The sequence below is a fragment of the Tamandua tetradactyla genome, chromosome 9, assembly GCF_023851605.1.
Source record: "Tamandua tetradactyla isolate mTamTet1 chromosome 9, mTamTet1.pri, whole genome shotgun sequence".
Classification (NCBI taxonomy): domain Eukaryota; kingdom Metazoa; phylum Chordata; class Mammalia; order Pilosa; family Myrmecophagidae; genus Tamandua; species Tamandua tetradactyla.
This window is the reverse complement of record NC_135335.1, coordinates 111,656,808-111,683,213: the sequence shown is the minus strand read 5'-3', so window position 1 is coordinate 111,683,213 and position 26,406 is coordinate 111,656,808. Positions and strand designations below refer to the sequence as shown.

At 35.5% G+C, this 26,406-nt stretch overlaps 1 protein-coding gene across 12 annotated transcripts in view; it reads right to left on the bottom strand.

Annotated features, from left to right (window-relative positions):
- Nucleotides 1-26,406, bottom strand: part of RNF180 (ring finger protein 180) — a 337,143-nt gene that overhangs the window by 252,227 nt on the left and 58,510 nt on the right. For all 12 annotated transcript variants that reach the window (XM_077117280.1, XM_077117281.1, XM_077117289.1 and 9 more), the window contains 2 exons: nt 6,272-6,364; nt 3,700-4,662 (listed from right to left, as the gene is read on the bottom strand). In XM_077117280.1, coding sequence (XP_076973395.1) covers nt 3,700-4,662; nt 6,272-6,364 — 1,056 coding nt within the window. The remainder of the gene's footprint in view (nt 1-3,699; nt 4,663-6,271; nt 6,365-26,406) is intronic.

The following is a 26,406-nucleotide window of genomic DNA, read 5'->3' as shown; positions in this document are numbered from 1 at the left end:
GGGGAAGGAGCTGGGAGGACAGGCCTTTTCTTGATGGAAATTTCCTCCCTGATATTCTTCTACTTCAATTCGGGATCTGAAGGATCACTCTCCAGTCCATACCCTCCTCCAGATATCGGAACAATTCAGAATTGTTATTTTTTAACACTGAATCTCTAGGAAAAGATTTTCAGTAGCAGTTTATGTTACCATGTTGATGACATCACCACCCACTCACTCCAGGGACAAAAGCTTTTCAACTGAGAAATGAACATCTGGGTATCTCTATGCAAAGAAATGGACCTCAACCTAAAGCTCACACCTCATAACAAAAGTAACTCAAAATTAATCATAATTCTTAATGTAAAACTTGAAATGTAAAATTTGAAAAGAAAGTGTAATATATATAAAGAACTCTCAAACTGAGTAAAACAAACAATCCAATGAAAAACGAACAAAAATATGAGTAGACACTTCATGAAAAAATATATACAAACGGTAAACACATGAGAAATATTCAACATCATTTGCCATTACGGAAACACAAACTAAAACCAGAATGTGACACTACTACATACCTACTAGTATGACTACAATAAAAAATATTGAGAATATCAAGTCTTGGGAAGGATGTGGAGTAAAATTTTAATGCTCATACTATTACTGCTGGGAATGCAAAATGGTATAGCCACTCTGGAAAACAGTCTGACAGCTTCTTATAAAGTTCTCATACTTACCACATGATTCATCAATCCCACTCTTGGGTATTTACCCTAGAGAAATGAAAATTTTGGTTCATGCAAAAACCTATATATGAGGGCAGGCCACAGTGGCTCAGTCGGCAGGGGTCTTGCCTGCCATGCCAGAGACCTGGTTCGATTCCTGATCCTGCCCATGCAAAAAAAAAAAGACCTATATATGAATGTTTATAGCAGTTCCATTCATAATTGCCTAAACCTACAAACAACCCACACATATTCTTCAACCGGTGAATGGATAAGCAATTCTGGTACAGCCACATAATGGAATACTACTCAGTAATAAAAAACGAATTATTGATACATGCAACAATTTATATGAATTTCACAGATAATCATGCTGAGTAAAAAAGCCAGTTTCAAAAGGTTTACACTGTATGATTCCATTTTCATAATATTAATAAAAAGACAAAATTAAAGTGATGGAGAGCAGATCAGTGGTTGCCAGAGATTAGGTGTGACCATAAAGACACAGCATAAGGGATTTTTTGGGGGGGTGATGGACTTGTTCTGTATCCTGATTACAGTGATGATGGTTACATGAATTGATATACACAATAAATTTCGTAAAGCTGTATGCCAAGAACAAGTCAATTTTATTGCATGATAATTAAAAAATTAATGTTAAAAAACAAAAGACTAGGCTGGATAAAAAAAGAAGTTTGGTGTCTAAATCCAGTTTACAGTGCTAGGTGTTTCCCAACATAAATGCTCAGTTAAGGCTTACTGACAAAACATACTTAAAGCTAGCCAAATGTTATAACAGCATAGGTTCTGCTTCAATATCAATCTTCATTTGTGCCCCTAAGCTTCAAAATTTTAAATTGCATTTTGTAGTTTCAACTAACACTTTCTATCATGATGTCTGCCACTAAAAGATGCCTAGAAGGCACAAAAATTCATTAAAATGTAAAAAAAAAGAGAAATCTAAATTTCCCAACCAATTATTTTAAATTTCTTTAAAATTACCATTAATAATAGGTAACTTTTACTTTATACTTTGTATACTTAGCTCCCTCATTAAAAAAGAGGCAGGATCTGTATTGTAATCATCCTTTTATTACCCAAACGCATGGCATATTGCAAACACTTAATGAATGTTTATATAACTATACATTAGTTAGTAAACACAGAATGAGCCAAAGAGCTAAGTCATTAATTTAACTTAGATTTTTGGCTCTAAGATTTATCTTTTTGCCTGAATTAAGATTGATTTTTTTTAACCATTATTATTGTTTCTGACCTTAACCACGGCTTGTACTCAATTTGCTAACTCACATGATTTCTATGCTGCTATGCTCAGTTTATCTTTGCAAAGGAGACACTGAACACTTGCTCCCCTGTAATTCCTGTGTGACCAAACAAAACCAACAGGGATCCTGCTGTGTCACTATATTAATCTAAGACCCACTGACTCTTAGCTAAGAAGTCTGGTCAAATAAAATGTGTGTGAGTGATTAAAAATAATGTCACTAATACAAAAAAGAAATTAATTTTCTACTGTTTTTCTCTAAACTGAATAAAAGAGGGTATCCCCTTGTCAGAAAATAAATACTATAACCGAGGTTTATAGAAATACCTAACCCATGAATTAAGCACCTTTTCAAAATTTCAAAGTTATTATTTTCATTTATTTACAATATAGAGCAAGAATAACTTTTATATTTAAGTTTCTAATTGCTAGAAAATTATTTTAGAGTCTTCCACATTTGCTATTTTTAAAGCATTCTTTCTGGATAGTCACTTAACATATGATCATCTCCAATATACCTCGGTATAAGCCAAATTCTCAATAAAATTTTGAATTTGGCAGCTTTAATAAATTAAAACTAGGAAATATATTACAATGATGCTAAAATATATTCATTTTTACAGTCTGTAATATATAATTTGTTGCCATATTACACCATCACTTGCAAATAAATTAAACTGGAATGTTCTTGTCAGTAATCTATCAAAATTATAATAAACAATTACTTTAATAATAATTATACTACTATATAACTAAAAGATAAACAAACACTGAAACTGACTGAAGCAATCAATGCAGTAATTTCATTTTATTGACTCTACTATTGGGACCATAAGCAATGTTGCTTTAACAGTTTTTAAAAAGTGAACTATTGTGTGAAGTTGCACTTCACACAAAATATAGAAATATTTTAGCTCTGAAGATACTATTTAACTTGCTGATTAATAAGGACTACCTCTATTATGAACAAGTAAGTAATAAAGGCAATTTTCAAAAATGTTTATAAAGAAATGTACTAGTCCTTGAGCCTGCAAATTTTCATGGGTGTGTCTCATACATTGGTTTTAATTGGTTTCCACAATGCCTATAACTTTTACTGTTCAATTTTCTCACTCCCCTCACCCTTGAACATGTCATCATGGACACAGGAGCACCTCAAATCATTGAGAAGCACTCTATCCAGCAAAATCACAGTTAGGACAAATGACCCTTTAGATAATTTTTTAAAATGTGGAACAGTTAATCATATCTAGATCATGTAGGCATATTAATTAAATAAGGTTCCTTAAAAATATCCACTTCAGCTAACTGTGACAAAGTAAATAAATTTGTTACTAGATTGGATTTACTCAGAGAAACCTTTTTCCATGTTTCAGCTTAACCTTTAATAAAATCATGGCAAAGCAATTCTAATATAGTAAATTAAAAATGTATGTGACAAGTAATCAAGTCTCAATAACATGAGATTAATGTTCCTCTAAAAATACTAGCAGAATGAACTAGAAACAAGTCATTTTCTAAATATATTTAAAGCCCAGAGACAGAGTTATGCATGCCAATTATAATAGGGCTATACCTAGAGAGAAAGGTCATTTCAAAATTTATTAAAACCAAGTTTTTGCAATACAGGCATTCAAGGTTAGTTCTATTTACCAAACACCAACATTTTATAATACAGAATTTTTAATAAACTCTTTAAAAAACAATTACCTGCTTCTGCAGCCATCTTTCATGCCTTCGTTGTTTCCTTCTCAGATTCTTCAACTTGCTCCTTTCTCTCTTACTGAGTCTCTCATTAATGGCACCCAATGAAAAACTGGCTGAACGCAGGAAACCCAGAGGGGAAAGGCGCTCTTCCTGGTCTGAGGCCTCCAGCATGCTCCTATTAGTGGAGGGCAGATCCATCAGGAAAGTCAAATTGTTAGAAGAAGCATGGCCAGTGTAAGAGCACACTGCAGAAGCTTCTAGACCACAATGAAATTCTCTGCTTCTTTGTGTCTGGGTCTCACAGGAAGCCACTGAAAATGTTTGCAGCAGCATATTAGGGTCAAAATTGGATGGATTCTGAAAGGAACAGCTATTTTTACTAGATTCCGAAGGCAAGCCAGAAAGGTTGATAGGCTGTGTTTCATTTAGCCTAGGATAGGCAGTTTTACTATGTATTTCACATAAAGTAGGTAATAAAGTCAGTTTCTCAGTGATGTTCAGATCCCAACTATGTGATTTTCTATGAAAAGCTCCTGTAGCACATCTGCCAGTCACAAGGTGAGGAACAAAAAGCTTGTATTTGGAATTTGATGCTTTGAAGAGCACTTTTTCATTCTTCAACTCAAAATATGCTGCTCGTACCTCCAGGCAGAGTGCTTCTGTTAATCTTCCAGGATCATTATTATTTTGGGCCACGTTTAAAAGCCTGTAATTTCCATTGTTTGAAGCGCCACCTGTCAGTAGAGTGTCCTTGTCACAACCTGACTGAACTCTCGGATGTGACAAGTATTTCAGTGATGGTCTCATTATTCTGCCTGCCTGTGTTTGCTGATAATCAGTCCAGCTCTTGAAGAGATGTACAGCTGTAGGCTGGCCACAGGAACATTTTGGAGCACTGACAAAATCAAAGCCCCCTAAATGGGCCCCACAGAAAGGACAATTCAGTTTTCCAACTGTCCACTGGGCCTACAGGTAAAAGGGAAAATAAAGACAATGCTTTCATTGCAAAGTAACCAAAGAGAATGTGAGTGAAAAAAAGCCGATCACATGAAAGTTTTCTATGCCACAGAGAAGGCTGGCTTTCTCTTTTCTGATTAGTAGAAAGAACAGCAACTGGAAACAAGCCTTACAATAAATAGAGATAAGCTGCTCTAAAGTTCTAGAATGATAACATATTACAAATCATGCCCATTCAAACAATACTCCTAAGAATTCTTTAAAAAGAGATTCTTAAACAACAGGCTGAATATGGATACAGTGTGAACTAATCAAAAGAAAAAAACACTATGGAACTAGGAAGCAAATCAGCCTACAGAGCTTAATTTGCAAGTAAAATTCCACAGAAAAGTGTCTGTTTTGATACACTTCTTGCATACCAAGCACTCTGGGAGGGAACTTTACCCAAGCAACAGAATTCCTGGTATTTTACATACAACCAAAAGACACTGGTTATATACATCAGGTAGTACATTTTCCACTTAGAAGGAAATTAATAATGAATTGGCTGAAAATGATCTTTCCAACAGAGACAGCATCTGCAGAGTCCTAACACACTTTGTAAAGTTCAGGATACTTAAAAGGAGTGTACAGGCATTTTCCCAGGAAATCAGTACAATGTGTGAGAATAGATACAAGGGATATCTATCAAATGTTACTTTTTGACCGCCCCTCCCCCCAAAAAACAACAGTAAGCTGTATTACAAGTCAGTGGAGAAATGTAATGTTATTTTTCCAAAAACATATTACTTACAGCCTTCTAGGTGTCAGGTGTTGGTACTGTGAGAAATAACTATACCATACTATTTAGCAAGGGGTTATTGCTTTAAGACTTCATTAAGAATCTTTAAAAGTGCAGCATTTTTATTTGGGTTATGCCAATAAGTACTTGCTAACCATATTATTTTATATATGTGTTTATATATGTGTATGTGTACATACATAAATGACACATGTAGGATATTTCATTCACTCAAGAGGTACTGTTCCAGGAGCTGAGAATGTAACAATAAAAATGACTAACAACTGCTGTCTTCATGGAACATATTCTAAAGGGACAGGTAGGCAATTCAGAAGATACGTAAACTGTGTATGTGTGTGCATACATGTGTATGTATAATAATTTCTATATTTTATGTCATATGTATATATGTAACTTCATAATCAAGTTATATTACTGTGTGCATATGTGTGTGTACGTATGTTTGTATAAAGAACAGATATGTAAAGCAGATAAGGAGAAAGCAAAGGTGAAAAGTGGTAATGTGGGGGCAACTGATACATTGGCCAGTGTGCTTCATTCAAAGTAAAGAACTAAGGAAATGAGAGAGCAAACCAGATGACCATCTGTGGGTCAAACATTCAGGGAAAAGGAAATGCCAAGTGCATAGTCTGAGGTAGAAAAATATCTGGAATGTCCCAGTAACAGTGATAAAGCCAATAAATATATAATCAAGACTTACATACCCTTTAATGTCTCTTGAAAAGCTGCATCCAAGCAAAATCACTTTAAAAACAAGGAAGAAAACATTGTAAAGGCTGTGCATTACTAATGCTACTCAGAAACTAGGAAACTTACTTTTTGTATCTGGCAGTTTACCCATTCTGGAAGGGCTTCTATATTCATGTGCCACACATGACAATTATTTTGATCAGATGGATCATGTCTATCCTGTTATATCAAAATGCATGACATTAGTAATTATCAGTTCAAAATTTATTTCACAAATTTCATATTCAAGTATAACCCAAAAGCACAAATTCAATTTTATTAGGAACCAAACACATACTTCCTTTCCTCCTCATTCCCCCAGCCACAAATTCAATTCCAAATAGAAGCCTCCCCAATTTTGTTTCAGGGAATAACTACTACTTGTGATTTTTTTTAAAAATCTTTTTTTCATTGACAAACTCAGTGTTTTTTTTCCTTTATTCCTATAGTTGAGGTAAAACAGTATTATTCATGACACTTCCTCAGACTTTTAATCTCTAATTCTATTTGCAGTCTACTAATGACCAAATGAAGTCAACATTCTCTATCACTGTGCTCAAGAAAAGTGCAGGATGATGGGGAAAAGGGACAATTACGTAGCTAGGAAAAAAGCCCTGACTAAACAAACATAAATTGTGTAAGACTAAAAAACTTCAAAAAGAAACTTTTGGTTTTCTGAACTAGATTTGCAGAAATAAATGTGATATATAGTTGAGAATGTGTAACTTCCTAATATGTCAGAAAAATGCAGGGCACACCAGGGTGGAGATAAGTCGCTCTTTACTACCTGTGCTATCTTTGGCCAGTCACTTTATCTCTCTGGGCCTCAGTTTCTTCACCTTAAAATATTGCTAGATAATCATTAAAATCCTTTCTGGCTCTACAGAATTTCATTCTATGAAATCACAGGAAAGGGTTGTCTGAAGAAGACAGGGAAAGAAAGGGCAAAGCTTCTGCCCACATACCCTTTCCCAGAACTACAATTTTTTGTTTGGTTTTGTTTTCGTATGCTATATGGTGGGGTCACATTTCATTATTTTTCCATGTGAGTATCCGTTATTGCAACACCATTTGTTGAATTTTTGTTTGTTTTATGTTTGTTTCGCTTGTTTATTTTTTGGGAAGTGAATGGACTGGGAATAGAACCCAGGTCTCCTGCATGGTAGGCAAGAAATCTACCATTGAACTACCCTTGCACCCCCCAGAATGACATTTTATATCAAATAGCTCTGTAAATTACCAAAGCACAGTGCATTTTCTTTTAAATTTCTTGAGTAGTTGCATTACTAGCTACTATGTTCAGGTTAACAAAATAAGCAACAGGGAAATTACTAAACACATCAGTGATACAAATGGGGCAGAACTGAATCTCTTCAAGAAGAATAATCTGCCTTCAGTCATGACTTACAGCCATGACAACCCAAAATTTCTAGGTTTAATTTTCCAAGCTGGTCCCTCCTGTACTCTACATTACTTTTCATTCCAAGTTAAGAATTTATGGTACTAAAAGGTGGCTAAGTATGGCCAAAAAAAGGTCCAATATGATTCAGACTCCATCTTAATCTAATTTCCTTTCAGGCCCCACACCCCCCAAAAAGAAACAAAAGTATAATTTAAAAGGTAAGGGGGGAGTGATGTCATCAGCATGATGACATAAACAGCTACTGAAATCCTCTCCAAAGAGATTCAACAAAAAGAAGAAATCACTTGTTCAGAACTCTGGAGGAAGTTATAAACTGGAAAAGGATCCCACAAACACTAAATCAAAGTAACAGAAAAATAGCAGATAGGAAACTTCTGTCTCAAACTGGCTGGTCCTTTCCCCTTCCCCCTCACTCGGTCCCATGCAGCTTAGGAAGTGCACAGAAGCAGCAGCAGGAATCCCTCCCAGCTCCCACCAGGGTCAAGGACCAAAGTCTCTCACAGTGGTGAGATAGATCCCCGTCTGTACGCAGACACAAAGACCCAGCCCACAGAAACCCACAGTAGGACTTAAGCTGTGGGGAAGGGTGGCATACAAAAGGGCAGTAAGAAGGAATTTTCAAAATGGAGGATTACGGAAGGAACCATAAAATCTTCCCTAAAAGCAGCAAGAACTCAGGCAGAAACTACCCAAATCTACTGTTTGGGGACCCAGGGTACATGGAAGGACATTTCAAGGCCCAGGCCAGTGGGGGATGAACAGTCTAAGAAAACATGGACAGAGACTGTGCTTCCAGCACTGGGTCCTTGGTGCCCATCCACCATCCTTAAGGGAAAAAGCAGTAGGTAGCCTGATCATTACCTGGGGGGCAGCAGCAGACTGGGACAGACGGATGATACTCCACCTCAAATAAAGTGCAGGACACAGCCTCACATTGAATCAGATTTTGGCTGGTGAAGTGAGTGAATAGGAACCTCATTATTTCAGCCCCACTCAGTCACAGTGCAAGGCTCCAGAAGGAAAACAGCTTCTGAGAATGATTAAGCCACTGAACAGTGCTATCTGGTAGGCAGGCCGGAAAGTACAAGGGAATTCCAAGTCTTTTCAGAGCCTCTCCAGACCCTTCTAGGCCCAATGAGCTGAGCTATACTATCTGCATGGGAACCTAGCCCTGCTTTGGTTGAAAACACAGATGTCAAAGTAGTACTCTAAAACAAACCCAGGTCTTATTGGGCTGCAAAAGCAAAGCAGTCCTGGACCAGTTGGTGGCTGGGGAAGTCGAAACTCTCAATCTCCTAGGCTAAGGTCTTTCCATGTGGGAGCCTGGGAATCACCAGACCCACTGTGCCCACAGGGGCCTCTCAGCCAAGGTACACAGTGCCCAGCCCCTTCCAGGAGTCAGTGACTTCCAGTACAACATGGAGAACTGCAGCCTTGACAGGACTGTTGCCTGTGTGGGTTGCAGTTCATTAGGCTGGCATAATCAAGGAGAGGTGGGGTTTTGGAGAAGAGATGGACAATGAGTGCCATTTGCTGGGAAGGCAGGGAAAGTGCAGTGCAGCAAACTGCTTTTCTGCACAACTCCTAACAGATTTCTGAAAAGGGCCGTACCTCTTGTGGGAAACCCTGGCTCTGGTTTTTGGCTGGGAGTAACTAAAAAACCAAGTGCCAAAGGAGATATTCAATGCAAGTCCAAGCAATTACAAAATCTTTGATGAGTGAGGGAAATCGGTTTTCAAAATAATCCTATCAAGATAATCAAATGCCAAGAAACCAACAGAAAATCACAAAGCAGATGAAGAAGCAAGAAGATATGGCCAAGCTAAATGACCAAATAAAAACACTGGAGGAAACACACAATTTGAAATGATAAAGATATTCATACAAATCCCCTGAATAAGTTCAATGGGTTGGCTAAAGAAGTATCAACAAGATAAAAGAAGAGCAAAAAGAAGAATTTGATAGAATAAATAGAAAAATAGCAGCTCTTATGGAAATGAAAGATACTGTAGATAAAACAAAATATATACTAGAGACACACAGCAGATTTGAAGAGGCAGAAGAAAGAATAAGTAAAACTAGAGGTCAGAAGAACTGAATTTGAATGCAAAAAAGAACAAATGGTGAAAAAGATGGAAAAATTTGAATTGGATCTCAGAAATGATTGGTAACACAAAGCGCACAAATATAAGAATTACTGGTATCTCAGAAGGAGAAAAGTAAAGGGCTAGGAAGATTATTTGAAGAGAAAAAGACAAATATGCAAATCAAAGTAGCCCAGTGAACTGCAAATAGAGTAAATCCAAATAGGTTCACTCCAAGATACATACTAATAAGACTGCCAAATGCTAAAGAGAAGCAGAAAGTCCTGAAAGCAGTAAAAGAAAGTCAAATCACCATATCCAAGGGAATACACATAAGACTAAGTTCAGACTACTCTATGGGCACCATGGAGGTGAGAAGGCAGTGATAAGATATATTTAAGATTCTAAAAGAGAAAAATTGCCAGCTAAGAATTCTTCATCTAGCAGAGCTGAGCTTCAAAAGTGAGGGAGAGTTTAAAATTTTCATTGATAAACAAATGCTGAGAGAATTTGTTAACAAGAGGTCTGTCATACAAGAAATATTAAAGGGAGTTCTATCAGCTGGAAAAAAGAAAAGAAAAAGACAGGGGAGAGATGTCTGGAGAAGGAATTGAAGAGTATTAGTAAGGGTTACTTAAAGGATGAAAAAAGTGAGAAAAGTAATAGATCTGACAAACAAAAAGCAAAGGATAACATGGCTGAATCAGGAACTGCCTTTACAATAATAAGTTTGAATGTTAACGATTAAACTCCCCAATTAAAACACACAGACTGGCAAAATGGATTTTAAAATACGATCCATCTATATGTTGTTTATAAAGACTTGTCTCAGACTCAAAGATTCAAAAAGGTTGAAAGTTTAAAGGACAGAAAAAGATATTCTATGCAAGCAATAACCAAAAGAAAGTGGGGGTAGCTCTACTAACTTAAGACAAAACAGACTTTAAATGTAAAGATGTCATTGGAGACAAGGAATGATACAACATATTAATAAAAGGGGCAAATCACTGAGAAGAAATAACAACCATAAACATTTATGCACCCAATCAAGGAGCTGTCAAAATTCCAATCAAGGAACTTTGACATTTGGCAAACACTGTCAAAACCGATGGGAGCAATAGATGTTTGTACAATAATAGTGGGAGATTTCAATACATTACTCTCTTCTATAGACAGAACAACTACACAGATGATCAGTAAGGAAATAGAGAACCTAAATAATATGATAAATTAACTAGGTCTAACAGACATATATAGACCACTACAAATCAAAAACCGGGATGTACATTCTTCTTAAGTGCTCATGGAACACTCTCCAAGATAGATCACATAGTTGGCACAAAATAGGTCCTAATAATTTCTAAAAGGCTGAAATTAATCAAAGCCCTTTCTCTGATCATAATGGAATAAAGCTGAAATCAACAACCACTGATGAACTAGCACTTGCACAAAAATATGGAGGTTAAACAACACATTCTTAAACAATCAGTGGTCAAAGAAAAAAGTGTAAGAGAAATAAGTAAATGTCTGGAGATGAATTAAAACGAAGCTACAACATATGAAAACATGAGATGCAGTGAAGGTGGTATTGAAAGGAAAATTTATTTCTCTAAGTACCTATTTTAATAGGAAGAAAGAGCTAAAACAAAAAACCTAACTGAACAACTGAAGAAACTAAAGAGCAGCAAATGAATCTTAAAGCAAGTAGAAAAAAAGACATAACAAAGATTTAAGTAGAATTGGAGAACAGTAACAATAACAACAACAAAATAGAGAGAACTAATAAAACCAAAAGTTGGTTCTTTGAGAAGTTCAATACGACTGACAAATCCTTAGCTAGACTGACAATCAAAAAGAGAGAAGTCACAAATAAATAAAATCAGAAATGAGAGGGGAATCATTACCACAGACCCCAAAGAAATAAAAAAATCATAAGAGGATACTATAAACAACTGTATGCCAACAAACCAGTCAACTTATATGAAATGGACAATTTCTTAGAAACACACGAACAAGAATATTGACTCTAGAAGATAACAGAAGCCCTCAACAAACCAATCACAAGTAAAGAGAATTCAATCATCATCAAAAACCTCTATACAAAGAAAAGACCAGGGCCAGATGGCATCACAGTGGAATTTTACCAAACATTCCAAGAAGAACTGATACCATTTCTGCTAAAAGCCTTCCAAAACATTGGAGAAAAGGGAACACTACCTAACTCATTCTATGAAGGAAACATCACACTAATACCAAAACTGGGTAAAGATGCTATAAGAAAGGAAAACTATAGCCCAATCTCTCTGATGAAGATAGTTGCAAAAGTTCTCAACAAAACACTTGCAAATTAAATTTAATGGTATGTTAAAAGAATTATGCACCATGACCCAGTGGGGTTTATTCAGGCATGCAAGGGTAATTCAACACCAGAACATCAATCAATGTAATTTAACACATTAACAAACTAAAGGGGAAAAATCACATGATCACCTCGGTTGACACAGAAAAGACATTCGAATAAATTCAACATCATTTCTTGATTAAAACACTTCAAAAGGTAGGAATCAAAGGAAACATACACAAAACGATAAAGAGCATCTTTGACAAACCCACAGCCAGCATCCTACTCCATGGTGAAAGGCCGAAAGCCTTCTTCATAAGATCAGGAATGAGACAGGGATGCCCACTATTACCATTATTATTCAACATTGTGCTAGGAGTTTTAGCTAGTGCATTAAGACAAGAAAAAGAAAAAAAAGGCATCCAAACTGGAAAGAAAGAAGTAAAACTCTGATTATTTGCAGATGACCTGATCCCATATTTGGAAATCCCGAGAAATCTATGACAAAGCTACTTAAGCTAATAAATTCAGCAAAGTGGCTGGATATACACTAGTAATGACCTAACTGAGGAGGAAATTAAGAAAACAATTCCATTCTAAATAGAAACTGAAAGAATCAAGTATCTAGGAATAAATTCAGCCAAGGATGTAAAGGACTTGTTCACAAAAAACTACAAAACAGTGCTAGAAGAAATCAAAGAAGACCTAAATAAGTGGTAAGACATTCCCTGTTTATGGATAGGAAGATTAAATGTGGTTACTATGTGAATTCTACCCAAACTGATCTACAGATTCAACACAGTACCATTCAAAATTCCAAGAACCTAATTTGCAGACTTGGAAAAGTTAATTATTAAATTTATTTGGAAGGAAAAGGGGCCTCAAACAGCCAAAAGCATCCTAAAAGAGAAGAATAAAGTTGGAGGACTTATATTTTCTAACTTTAAAGCTGATTATAAAGCCAAATGGCCAAAACAATGTAGTAATAGCACAAAGATAGACAAATTGATCAACAGGATTGAACTGAGAGTAAGAAAAAGACCCTCTAATGTCTGGTCTACTGATTTTTTTTTTCATGGGCAAGCACCGGGAATCGAACCTGTGTCTCCAGCATGGCAGGCAAGAACTATGCCTGCTGAGCTACCATGGCCCGCCCATGGTCTACTGATTTTTGACAAATCCACAGAACTGGGACAGAATACTCTCTTCAATAAATGAGGGTGGGAGACTGGATATCTATACCCAAAGGAATGAAAGGAGATGCCTACCTCACACCCTATGCAAAAATTAACCAAAGTGAATAAAAGAACTAACTATAACAGCCAGTACTATAAAACCCCTAGAAAGAAAATATAGGGAAAACTCTTCAAGACATACATAGGAGGTAACCTCTTAGACCTCACCCCCAAAGCACAAGCAATGAAAAAAAAAAATAGATAAATGGGAACTCCTTAAGATTCAACACTTCTGTGTTTCATACGACTCTGTCAAAAAGGCGAAGAGGCAGCCAACTCAATGTTGGCATATAACTGATAGTAACCATATATCTGATAAGGATTTAACATCCAATATGCATAAAAAAATCCTACAGCTTAACCATAAAAGGACAAACAACCCAATTATAAAATGGGCAAAAGACATGAATGGAGAATAGATATTTTTTCACAGAGGAAATACAATTGACTAAAAAGCACATGAAAAGATGTTGATCAGCATTAGCTATTAGGATCAAAACCATATTGAGGGCAGTGCGAAGGTAGATCAGTGGCAGAATTTTCGCCTGCCATGCCAGAGACCTGGTTCGATTTCCAGTGCCTGCCCATGGGAAAAAAAAACTACACACACACGTTGAGATAGCATTTCACATCTATAAGGATGGCCGCTCTTAAACTAAAAGGAATCTACAAATCTTAGAGAGGATATGGAGACACAGAAACATTTATTTATGCTGGTGAATGTAAAATGGCACAGCCACTATGGGAGACACTTTGGCAGTTCCTCCGAAAACTAAATATTATTTGCCCTACAACCATCAATTCCGCTATTCAGTATATATTCAGAAGATCTGAAAGCTGGGATATAAACAGATATTTGCACACCAAAATTCAAAGTGGCCTTATTCACAACTGCCAAAAGATGGAAACAAGCCCAAGAGTCCATCAACAGATGAATGGATAAATAAAATGTAGTATATATATATATATATATGACAGAATACTATGTAGCAGTAAGAAAGAATGAGATCCTGAACTTTGTGAATACATGGATAAACCTTCAGGACATAAAGCTAAGTAAAATAAGCCAGACACGAAAGGATAGCTATTGTATGTTTTCACTAATTTGAACTTACTAGAACATGTAAACTCAGAGTCTTAAAATGTAGAACACAGGTACCTAGGATGTAAAGGACTTGTTCACAAAAAAACTACAAAACAGTGCTAGAAGAAACCAAAGAAGACCTAAATAGGTGGTAAGACATTCCACGTTCACGGATAGGAAGATTAAATGTGGTTACTATGTGAACATAGGTACCTACAGACAGAAGCTAGAGAAGGGAGAGCAGTTAACTAATATGTACAGAATTGTTAACCAAATTAAATTTAAATATTTGGGAATGGATAGAGGTGATGGTAGTTCATCCTTAGGATTATAAGTAATAGTGACATATTGCAAGTGAATTTGATTGAAAGTGTGCGATTAAAGTCATGTATGTAAATAATTTCTTGCTTGAACTACAAATACAAAAAAAATAGAGGAGTATATGGGAAAAACATAGCTATTGCCAACTATGGACTACAGTTAAAAGTAATATTTCAATATCCTTTCATCAACAGTAACAAATTTACTATGCCAATGCTATGGGTGAACAATGTGAGGGAGAAGGGGTATAGAGGATTTGGGTTTTATTTTTTTATCCTCATTTCTGTTCTAGAGTAATGAAAATATCCTAAAATTGATGATAGGGATTATACACAACTATGTGATGATACTGTGAGCCACTGATTGCATACTTTGGATGGTTTATGTGGTGTGTAAATATACCTCAATGAAACTGAAAAAAAAAAAAAGGAAAAGGAATTCAAGCTATTCTTACATGCTCATATAGCATTTTATTATTTTGTATACTGCACACAATATTTCATATACTATAAATGATAGTACTAATCCAAATTCAAGATTATATTAGTGAAAGGAAACCTCTGTTAGGTTTTAAAATTTTTCCAGTTCTAAGAATTGAGTTGCCCTACAATATAAGTTGAAAATATTTCAATGGCTAATAAAAAGTCTGTTGAGAAGAGCAATGGTTGGCCAAAATGAAACTTTAGTTTTATCCATGATATCTGAACTCAAATTCAGTTTAACACAATGCAACTTTCCTAAGTTTCCATGTCAATACTAAGAATAATGAGAACGGGCCAGGCAAGTAGAATGCAATATAAAGGGGGTATTATCGAACAGAGGCAAAGTTTGGAAATGAAAAGGAAATGCTGACAACAGTCTCTGGCTCAATCAACTTACCTCCCTAACAAATCTCTCCCAAAAGGGTCAGGTAAACATGGAAGGTATATTTTTTTCTAGATTCTGATAAAGTGATTTAGGGAAAATATAGGGGGGGAAAGGCTCTAGTTATTGGCTTCAAGGTGGCAAAATGATTACATATCCAGACTATCCTCTCTTGTCAAACCACAGACCCTACATTAAAAGAAATTTAAAAAAATAATAATAAATGAATAAAAAATCAAGGGCTGAACTAGAAAAACAAGATGGGGAGTTTTCAATGGACCAGAAATAGAAAAGAATTTGAGAGCTATCAATGAGGAACCCAATAGCATACTGCATTCAAGTGCATAAAAGGTGAGAACACCACGAAGGATGCTCCTTGCCAAGGTGGAGCAAGAGGCTCTGGGGCAACTGCCAGGGATAAGTTGAGTTCTACCTCTCTTAGGACAGAAAGAAAAGGACAAGATCCTAGGGTGGCTGGCAAGACCTAGAAAAAATGCAGAGCACTGGCAGCAAGTCCAGGAGATGAGCTGCTGAGGTACCATATCTAGTCTCAGAAAAAAAATAGTTCTCTAACCAATAAAGAGAGAGAATATAGATTTATTCATACTACTGAGATACATCTCTAATATGTACTGTTTCAAAAAAAAAGGAGATCAGGTGGAAGAGAAATATACTCTGAATTCTTACATTAGATTTGAAGGAGGAAGACTAAGATTAGGAGAGTTAGTAAAAGGAAACTAACTTCTCCAAAATTGCTTTACCAGGAGACTATTAAAGTTATATTTGTGCAATTAAAATATATTTTTTAAATAGACTCAAATAAAAATAAAATATCCTGTTACTTCTGCTCTTGGCAATGATAGAGTAAGTGGTACCACACATGCTCACTTGCCATTACAATTGATAAAACTAAACAAAATATACGAAGGATCAGTTTTAAGATACTGGACAAGAGAAGGAAAATAAGATGAACCCAAAATCATTCCAAATTTTTACCAGGAGGAACTTTCAAAACTTTGGTGCATGGAGGAGGAACTCAAGCAGAGCACAGCACCCTTGCTGATAAGATGGAAAGCAGAATCTGTACAGTTAGAATTTCCTAGATATTGTGCTGGCAGAGAGGGACCTATAAACAGAAAAAAGCTCCAGAAATCTGCATAGAGCTTTCTTTAAATTTTTACTTGAATACTAGTACAGGAACATGTAGGGTGAGATAGCAGAGAACCAGATAAAGAACATTTACCAAGGAAAATACATCTACTAGTGGGTCGCAAAGCGAACAATTCACATAGGGTTCAAAGCAAAACTGTGAAGATCTGCAAAAACCTTCCATCCAGAAAGACCTCAGTGAATACTGGGGCATTTAGGAGAGATTCCACAAGGGTCCTGTCTTAAGAGTAGGACTAAATTATGTCTAAAGTAAAAGGTATTAAAGCTGAAAAGCAGGCCTCCAAAGAATGAAGGTGAATCACAAGCAACTTAAACATCTGATAAAATAAAATTCAAGACAACATTCAGACACTTGATAACATAAAAGCCTCAACATATAACCTACAATAAAAATTACTAGATATGTATGAAGGAAAAAAATGTAACCCATACCCAGTTGAAAAAACTGTTCAATAGAAATATACCCAGAAAGGCAGAGATAATAGAATTCGCAAATAAAGACATTAAACCAGATATAATAAATATAATATTCAAGTACTTAAAGAAAATATGAGTAAAATGAAAAGAGAAATGAAGTCTTTAAACTAAATCCAAACAGAATATCTAGATATAACAACTATACCTGAAATGAAATTTTCACTGGGGGAGCTTAACAGCAAATAAGATACTAAAGATAAAACTATCAGTGAACTTGATCATACAGAAAAAGAAAAGATAATTCAAGCACAGACAGAAAAAAAGCTATTAAAATAATGAATGGATATTCAGTGACCTATGGGAAACATCAAACAGTCTACCATACATGTAATTGGAAGGAAGGCGGAACACTAAAGAAATCAGGCACAACTTCCAAAATTAAAAAAAATGTATGAATCCACAGATTAAGAAGCTCAAGGATACTCAAATAAGAAACACACACAGAGAAACACACCAAGGCATGTAACAATCAAATTACTGAAATCCAGTGATACAGCGTCAAGAGAAAAAGATACATCATAAGAAGAAAAAAGATAACAAGGATTTCTGGAATTCCACTAAGGTTGCACAGAGGAATAAGAGTCCGGAAATAACTTCCTACAATAAGCAACCAGAAAACTGGACAAAATGTAAGAAACAACTATTTTCAGATAGTGGATCCTTACATTTATGTGTCCCTTTGGCCAGATAATGATGTCCAGTTGTCTGGCTAAGCAAGCACTGACCTAACTTACTATATGGACAGTTCATGGACTTAAATTATCAATAAGTTGATTGCACTATAACTGATGACATCTATAATCAATTGAGGAGAGCGTCTTTAGCAATGAGAGACATTTAATCAAACCAGTTAACTTTAAAAGGAGAAGTGATGACTTTAGCAGTCAAAAGAGAGAATTTTCTTCTCTACATCAGCCAGCCAGCCTCTCCTGAGGAATTCTTGACAACCTTCATCAGAGTTGCCAGCTTGCAGCCTGACCTATGGAATTTGGACTTGTGCATCTCCACAGTTGCATGAGACACTTTTATAATATCTTCCATTATAGATATCTCCTGTTGGTTCTGTTTCCCTAAAGAATCTTGGTTGATACAGTGGACAACAGAAAGTGAAAACTATAAGCTCCAAGAGAAATAAAACAAACATACTGAGTCTACAATAGCCCAGACTTTCTTCCTGGGTGCAATTAACAGCTTATGAAGAGGGAACCTAAATAGAGCCTGGTGAAATATATGAATTGAGGAAACATATCTCAGACTTTTGTAGAGGTTAAGGTAACTAAAATTTGCAGGGAACAGTCCCCAAGAGAAATAAGCTAGGTGCAGAAAGAGTTACAGAAACTTGCATATGTGTCTTTTGAATCTCTGATCAAATTTCAATATGGGCATGTTTACAGAAAAACTCCAGGAAACTGTACTACGAATAGTATAGGGGAGTTGTAAGCTGAATAACTCCAAGAGCTCATACCAGGTAGGAATCATTGTTACACCCAGCCTTACTGAAAAGGACTCATTAAATAATGGAGCATTCATTAGGGACCCAAAATGTTATGCCACAAAAGTGGGAGTAAATCAGTCCTAGAATAAATAATACTCTAAACCTACCCTAAATGGCATAAGTAGGTTGAAAGCAAAAGAACGGGAAAAAATATACCATGCAAGTACTAAACAAAAGGAAGCTGGGGTAGCTATACTGATCTCAGTAAAATAGACTTCAAGTAAAAAATTGCTATGAGAGACAAAGAGAATCATTATATAATGATAAACATGAAGAAATGACTATAAATATATGCACCTAAGAGCAGAGCCTTAAAATATATGATGCAAATATTGACAGATTTGAAGAAATAGACAAGTCTACATTAATAATAGGAGGCATTAATACCCTCTTCCAACAATGGCTAGAACATCTAGATAGAGATCAATAAGGAAATTCAAGACTTAAGTGATACCCTAAATCAGACTGATCCAACAGATAGTCACAGAACACTTCAGCCAGCAGTAGCAGAATACGTATTCTTCTCAAGTGTACTTGGTTCACACTCCAGGATAGACCATATGTTATATCAGAAACAAGTCTCAATAAACTGAAAAATACTGAAATCAAACAATGTATCTTCTGCAAACATATGGAATAAAACCTGAAATCAATAACAGAGAAAGAAACAGAAAATTCACCCTTTCTGACAAAGTTCTTTGAAGCACAGAAGTATTACATTTTGAGGAGTTCCCATTTATCTATTTTTTCTTTCATTGTTTGGGCTTTGGGTGTAAACTCTAAGAAACCACCTCCTATCACGAGATCTTGAAAATTCACAAATATGTAGAAATTAAACAATGTACTTTTCAACAAAATATGGGTCAAAAAAGAAATCACAAGGGAAATTGGGAAATATCTTGAAGTGAATGAAAATAAAAATAAAATCTACCAAAACTTATGGGATGCAGACAAATGAAAATGAAAACACAATGTACCAAAACTTATGGAATGCAGCAAAGACATTGCTGAGAGGGAAATTACAGCTCTAGATAATTAAATTAAAAAGAAGGATGTCAAATCAGAGACCTAACCTGAAAACTACAAGATCAAGAAAAAGAACCAACTAGACACAAAGCCAGAAGAAGTAAGGAAATAACAAAGATTAGAGAATAGATAAATGAGATAGAAAATTAAAAAGACAATAGAGAGAATCAAAATCAAAACTTGGTTCTTTGAAAAGATCAACAAAACTTTAGCTAAACTGACAAAGAAAAAAAGAGAACACAAAAATTAAATAAGAAATGAAAAGGGGGCACTACTACTGAGCCCACAGAAATAAAAAGGACTTTAACAGGATGCTATGACCAACTGTATGCTTGTAAATAGGATAACCTAGATAAAATGGACAGGTTCATAGAAACACACAAATTATCTACAGTGATTCAAGAAGTAAAAGATCTCAACAAACCAATATCTAGTAAAGAGACTGAATCAGTAATCAAAAGCCTCCCAACGAACAAAAGCCCAATGGAATTTACCAAACATGCCAAGAAGAATTAACACCAGTCCTGCTCAAATTCTTCCAGAAAACCGAATAGGAGGAACCATTCCCTAATTCATTCAAAGAAGCCAACATCACCCTAATATCAAAGCCAGATAGAGATACTACAAAGAAAGAAAACTATAGAATAATATCATCCCTTATGAACAGAGATGCAAAAATTCTCAGTAAAATTCTAGAAAACTGAATCAAACAGCACATCAAAGGAATTATACATTATGCTCAACTGGGATTCATCCCAGGTATGCAAGCTTGGTTCAAGATATGAAAATCAACAATGTAATTGTGATAATATAATAAAACTACATGAACATCTTAATTGATACCAAAAAGGCATTTGAAAAAAATCCCGCATCCTTCTTGATAAAAACACTTAGAACACTGGGAATAGAAGGAAACTTTCGCAACATGGTAAAGAGCATAAATGAAAACTCACAGCTAACTTCATAGTCAACAGCAAAAGTATGACACTTTCTTATAAGATGAGGTACAAGACAAGGATGCCACTTTCACCACTGTTAGTCAACACTGTATAGAAGTTCCAGCTAGAGCATTTAGGCAAGAGAAAGACATAAAAGGCATCTAAATTGGAAAGGGAGAAGCAAAACTTTCCCTATTTGCAGATTATATGATTCTATATACAAAAAAATTCTGAAAACACCCACAACAAAGCCCCTAGAGCTAATAAATGAATTCAACAAAGTGGCTGAGCACAAGATCAATACTCAAAACTCAGCATTGTTTCTATACACAAGCAATAAAAGTTCAGAAGAAAAAAATCAAGAAAAAGTTCCATTTACAATAGCAACTACATGAATGAAACATCATCTAGATATAAACCTAACCAAGGATGTAAAGGACATGTACACAGAAAACTATAAAACATTAAACCAAAGAAGGCTGAAATAGAAAGATATTCTGTGTTCATGGTTTGGAAGTCTAAATGTTGTTAAGATATCAATTCTTCTCAAAACAATTTACCAATTCAACACAATCTCAATCAAAATTCCAACAGCCTCCTTTCAGAAATGGAAAAGCCAATCCTCCAATTTATATGGAAGTGTAAAGAGCCCAGAAAACCCAAAGCTAACCTGAAAAAGAAGAACAAAGTTGGAAGACTAACACTTGCCATCTTAAACGTATTACAAAGTTAAAGTAAACAAACCAGCATGGTACTGACATAAGCACAAACATACAGACCATTGGAATTGAAACTGAGAGCTCAGAAATCAACCTACACATTTATGGTTAACAATTTTTTGACAAGTGGAAAAGACCACTCAATTGACAAATAGTGCTAGGAAAACTGGATCTCACATTTGCAAAAGAATGGAGGACTCCTACCTCATACTTTATACAAAAATCAACCAAAAAGAGGTCAAAGACTTAAATATCAGAACTATCCAACTACTAAAAGCAAATATAAGGAAGCATCTCTGAGACCTTGTGCTAAGCAATGGTTTCTTAAGATTTACTCCCAAAGCACAAGCAATATTTTTTTAAGAAAAAGGTAATGGGATTTTGTCAAAACTGAAAGCTTTGTGCCTCCAAGGACTTTATCATGAAAGTAAAAAGACAAGCTGCAAAATGGAAGAGAATATTTGGAAATCACATATCCAATAAAGGTTTAATATCCAGAATATATACAGAACTTATTCAATTCAATAACAAAAAGACAAACAGCCCAAGTTGTTGGAACCCAGAGGCCTGGAGAGAAGGCCAGCAGAGACCATCCTGTGCCTTCCCACGTAAGAAAGAACCTCAGTTGAAAGTTAGCTGCCTTTCCTCTGAAGAACTAACAAAATAAATCCCTTTTATTAAAAGTCAATCCATCTCTGGTGTGTTGCATTTCAGTAGCTAGCAAACTAGAACAGTCAGTAAATAAAATTTAGCAATATGTGATCATATGTGTAGAATATCATAGGAATTCACTAAAAGCTACTAAAACTAAGGAACAAGCTAGTCTTTATCAAGGATGAGGTCAACACACAAATTCTACTGTATTTATTTTTAAAAAGGCACAAAAGATTGGAATGGGGCAACTTTAATTTGCAATATCATTATAAAACATGAATTACTTAGGGATATATTTAACACAATACATATAAGGCTTGTCCATTGAAAATAATTCTGAAATAATTCAACACAGCAGGGAGTAGCCCAAAACATGAAAGACTGGTCTGCCATTCAAAAATCATCCAATATAATTGAACATGTTAATAAACTAAAGAAAAAATATGAAGAATATTTCAACCCATATGAAAAAATGATAAAATTCATTGTTTTACACCCATTAGAAATAAGAGGGAACTTTTTCAACCTGATAAAGAACATCCACCATAAAAATCCCACAGTTAAACTCAAACTTAACAGTGAAAGACTGAATTTTTTCACCCTACGAATATTAAAAGATGAGGATGTTTACTCTTACTATTTCTATTCCACATTGTATTGATGGTCTGAGTCAGTGCAATAAGTTAGTCAAAAATAAAAAGTGTACCAATTAACAATGAACAAAATAATAATGAGATACCACTTCACACCCACTAGATAGAAGTTTTTTTTTTTGGAGGGGTGCATGGTCTGGGAATCAAAACCAGACCTCCCACATGGAAGGTGGGCATTCTAAACACTGAACTACAACGCACCGCACTAGAAGATTTTTTTTTCTTTGCATGGGCAGGCACCAGGAAACAAACCCGGGTCTCCGGCATGGCAAGCGAGAACTCTGCCACTGCACCACCATTGCCCATCTAGAAGATTTTTTAAAAGAGAAAATAAGTGTTTGTGAGGATGTGGAGAAATTGGGACCCTCATATGTTACTGGGTGCAATTTCTGTGGAAAACAGCTTAAATATTCCTCAGTTATTATATAACCTAGCAATTCCACTCCCAGGTGGAATATCAGTGTTGAAACAAAAATTTATACATTGATGTTCACAGCAGCAAAAGCCAAAGATAGAAAGAACCCAAACATCTATCAATGGATAAACAAAAGCTGTTATAGCTATAATGAAATATTATTCAGCCATAAAAAAAATGAAGTTACTGATAACTGCTATAAGGTTGATGAACCTCCAAAGCATTATGCTAAATGAAAGGAACCAGAAACAAAAGGCCACATATTATACAATTTCCTTTTTGTGAAATATCCAGTCAGGAAATCCACAGAGACTGAAAACAGATTCATGATTGTCAGAGGCTGAAGGGAAATTAAGATTAAGACCTTATTATACCAAGAGATACACCATGCTGTTAATATGTCAATTCTTTTCAAAGTAATATATATTAAAGATTTAATACAATCCCATTCAAAATTTTAGCAGACTTTTTTAAAAAGCAATTGATAAGAAAATACAGAATTTATATGGAAATACAAAAATGACTTAATCCCCAAATTTTTTTCAAGAGAAGAACAAACTTGGAAGACTCAAACTACAGACTATCTCATTTTATTGTACTTGACTTTATTGTGCAACACAAATTGAACACTTGTGGCAACCTGCATAGAGCAAAGTCTATCGGTGCCACTTTCCCAACTGCTTGGGTTCACTTCATGTCTCTGTCACATTTTGGTAATTCTTGCAATATTTCAAACTTTTCATTCATTATGATTACATCTACTGTAATCTGTGATCAATGATCTTTGATGTAACTATAGTAATTATTTTGGGGCACCACAAATCATGTCCATATAAGACAGAAAACTGAAAAATATGTTTGTTGTGACTAATCTGCAACCAGCCTTTTCCCCATCACTTTCCTCTCCTCAGGCTTCCCTATTCCCTAAATCACAGCACTATTGTAATTATGCCAATTAATAACCCTTTAATGGCCTCGTAAGTGTTGAAGTGAAAGGAAGAGTTCTTTCTCTCTCACTTTAAATCAAAAGCTAGAAATGATTAAGCTTAGTTAATCAGGATTAAGTTATGTCAAAAGCCAAGACAGGCCTCTTGCACCAAATAGTTGGTCAACACGTGAATACATAGGAAAAGTTCTTAATGAAAAGTAAAAGTGTTACTCCAGTGAACATGTGATTGATAAGAAAGGTAAGCAGCCTTATTGCTATTATGGAGAAAGTTTTAGTGGTCTGGATAGATCAAACTTAGTCATAGTATTTCTTTAAGCCAGTCTAATCCAGAACAAGACCCTTACTCTCTTCATGTCTATGAAGGCAGAGAGAGGTGAAGAAGCTAGAGAAGAAATGTTTGAAGCGAGTAGAGGTTGGTTCATGAGGCTTAAGGAAAGCTATCTCCATAACATAAAAGTACAAGATGAAGCTGTAAGTGCTGATGTAGAAGCTGCAGCAAGTTATCCAGAAGATCTAGCTGATGAGGGTGGCTACAGGAACAACAAATTTTCAATGTAGATGACACAGGTTTGTGTTGGAAGAAGATACCACCTAGAACTTTCATAACTAGAGAGAAGTCAATGCCTGGCCTCAAAGTTTCAAAAGACGGCTTTTTCTTTTCAGGGGCTAATGCAGCTAATGATTTTAAGTTGAAACCAATGCTCATTTACCACTCTGAAAATCCTAGGGCCTCTGAGAATTATGGCAAGTTTCCTCTGCCTGTTCTCTCTAAATGGAGCAATAAAGCCTGGCTGACAGCATATTCATTTACAACATTATCTACTGAATATTTTAAGCCTGCTGTTGAGGCCTACTGTTCAGGAAAAGATTCATTTCAAAATATTATTGATCAATGACAATGAACCCGGTCACCCAAGAGTTCTGGTGGAGATGTATGGGATTAATGTTGTTTTCATGCCTGCTAACCTAACATCCATTTTGCAGGCCATGGATCAATAAGTCATTTCAACTTTAAAATCTTATTGCTTAAGAAATACATTTTATAAGGCTATAGCTGCCACAGACAATGGTTCTGGGCAAGGTAAATTGAAAACCTTCTGGAAAGGATTCACCATTCTAGATCCCATTAAGAACATTCATAATTCATGGGAGGGGTTCAAAATATCAACCTTAACAAGAATTTGGAAGAAGCTGATTCCATCCCTCCTGGATGACTCTGAAGAGTTCAAGATTTCAGCAGAGGAAGTAACTGCAGACGTGGTGGAAGAATCAAGGGAACCAGAATTAAAAGTGGAGCCTGAAGATGGGATAGAATTGCTGCAATTTCATGATAAAACTTTAATGGATGAGGAGTTGCTTCTTCTAGACGAACAAAAAAGTTGTTTCTTGAGATGTAATCTACTACTGACGAAGATGTTGTGAGCACTACTGAAATGACAACAAAGGTTTTTAAATAAACTTAGTTGATAAAGCAGTGTAGGGTTTGAGATGATGGACTTCAACTTTGCAAGAAGTGCTACTGTCGGTAAGATGCCTCAAACAGAATAACAGCTGTTTCACGAAAGATTTCCTTGCATGAAAGGAAGAATCAATCAATGCAGCAAACATCACTGTCTTATTTTAAGAAATTGCCACAGCTAATCCAATCTTCAGCAATCACCACCCTGATCACTCAGCAGCTACAAACACGGAGGCTACACCCTCCACCAGTAAAAACATTATGACTCACTTGAAGGCCCAGATGATGGCCAGCATTTTTTAGCAATAAAGTTTTTTTTCATTAAGGTACATATATTGTTTGTTTGTTTGTTTGTTTCGGCATAATGCTAATGATTGCATACATAATAGATTACAGTATAGCACAAATAGAACTTTCATATGCACTGGGAAACTAAAAAAATTATGACTTGCTTTACTGCAATATTTGAATTATTGTGGTGGTTTGGAACCAAACTTGTAATATCTCCAAAGAACACTTGTGCCTGATTTCAAGAAAACAGGAGTAGAGTCCAAAATACATGCATACACATGTAAGTATGATAAATTGATTTTCTTTGTATGGCGGGGTCACATTTCATTCTTTTTACATGTGAGTATCCTGTTACTGCAGCACCATTTGTTAAATTTTTGTGTTTTTGTTTGTTTGTTTTGGGGGAAGTGCATGGCCGAGAATGAAACCCAGGTCCCTCACATGGCAGGCGAGAATTCTACCACTGAACTACCCTGCACCCCGTAGTAAATTGATTTTTGATAGAGACCAAGATAATAGGAAAGATAAGAATTTTCAAAAATATGCTATTGAAGAAATATGAAGAAAAAAATGAACTTGATGTTTACTGCACACCATTTACAAAACTGAACTCTAAATAGATTA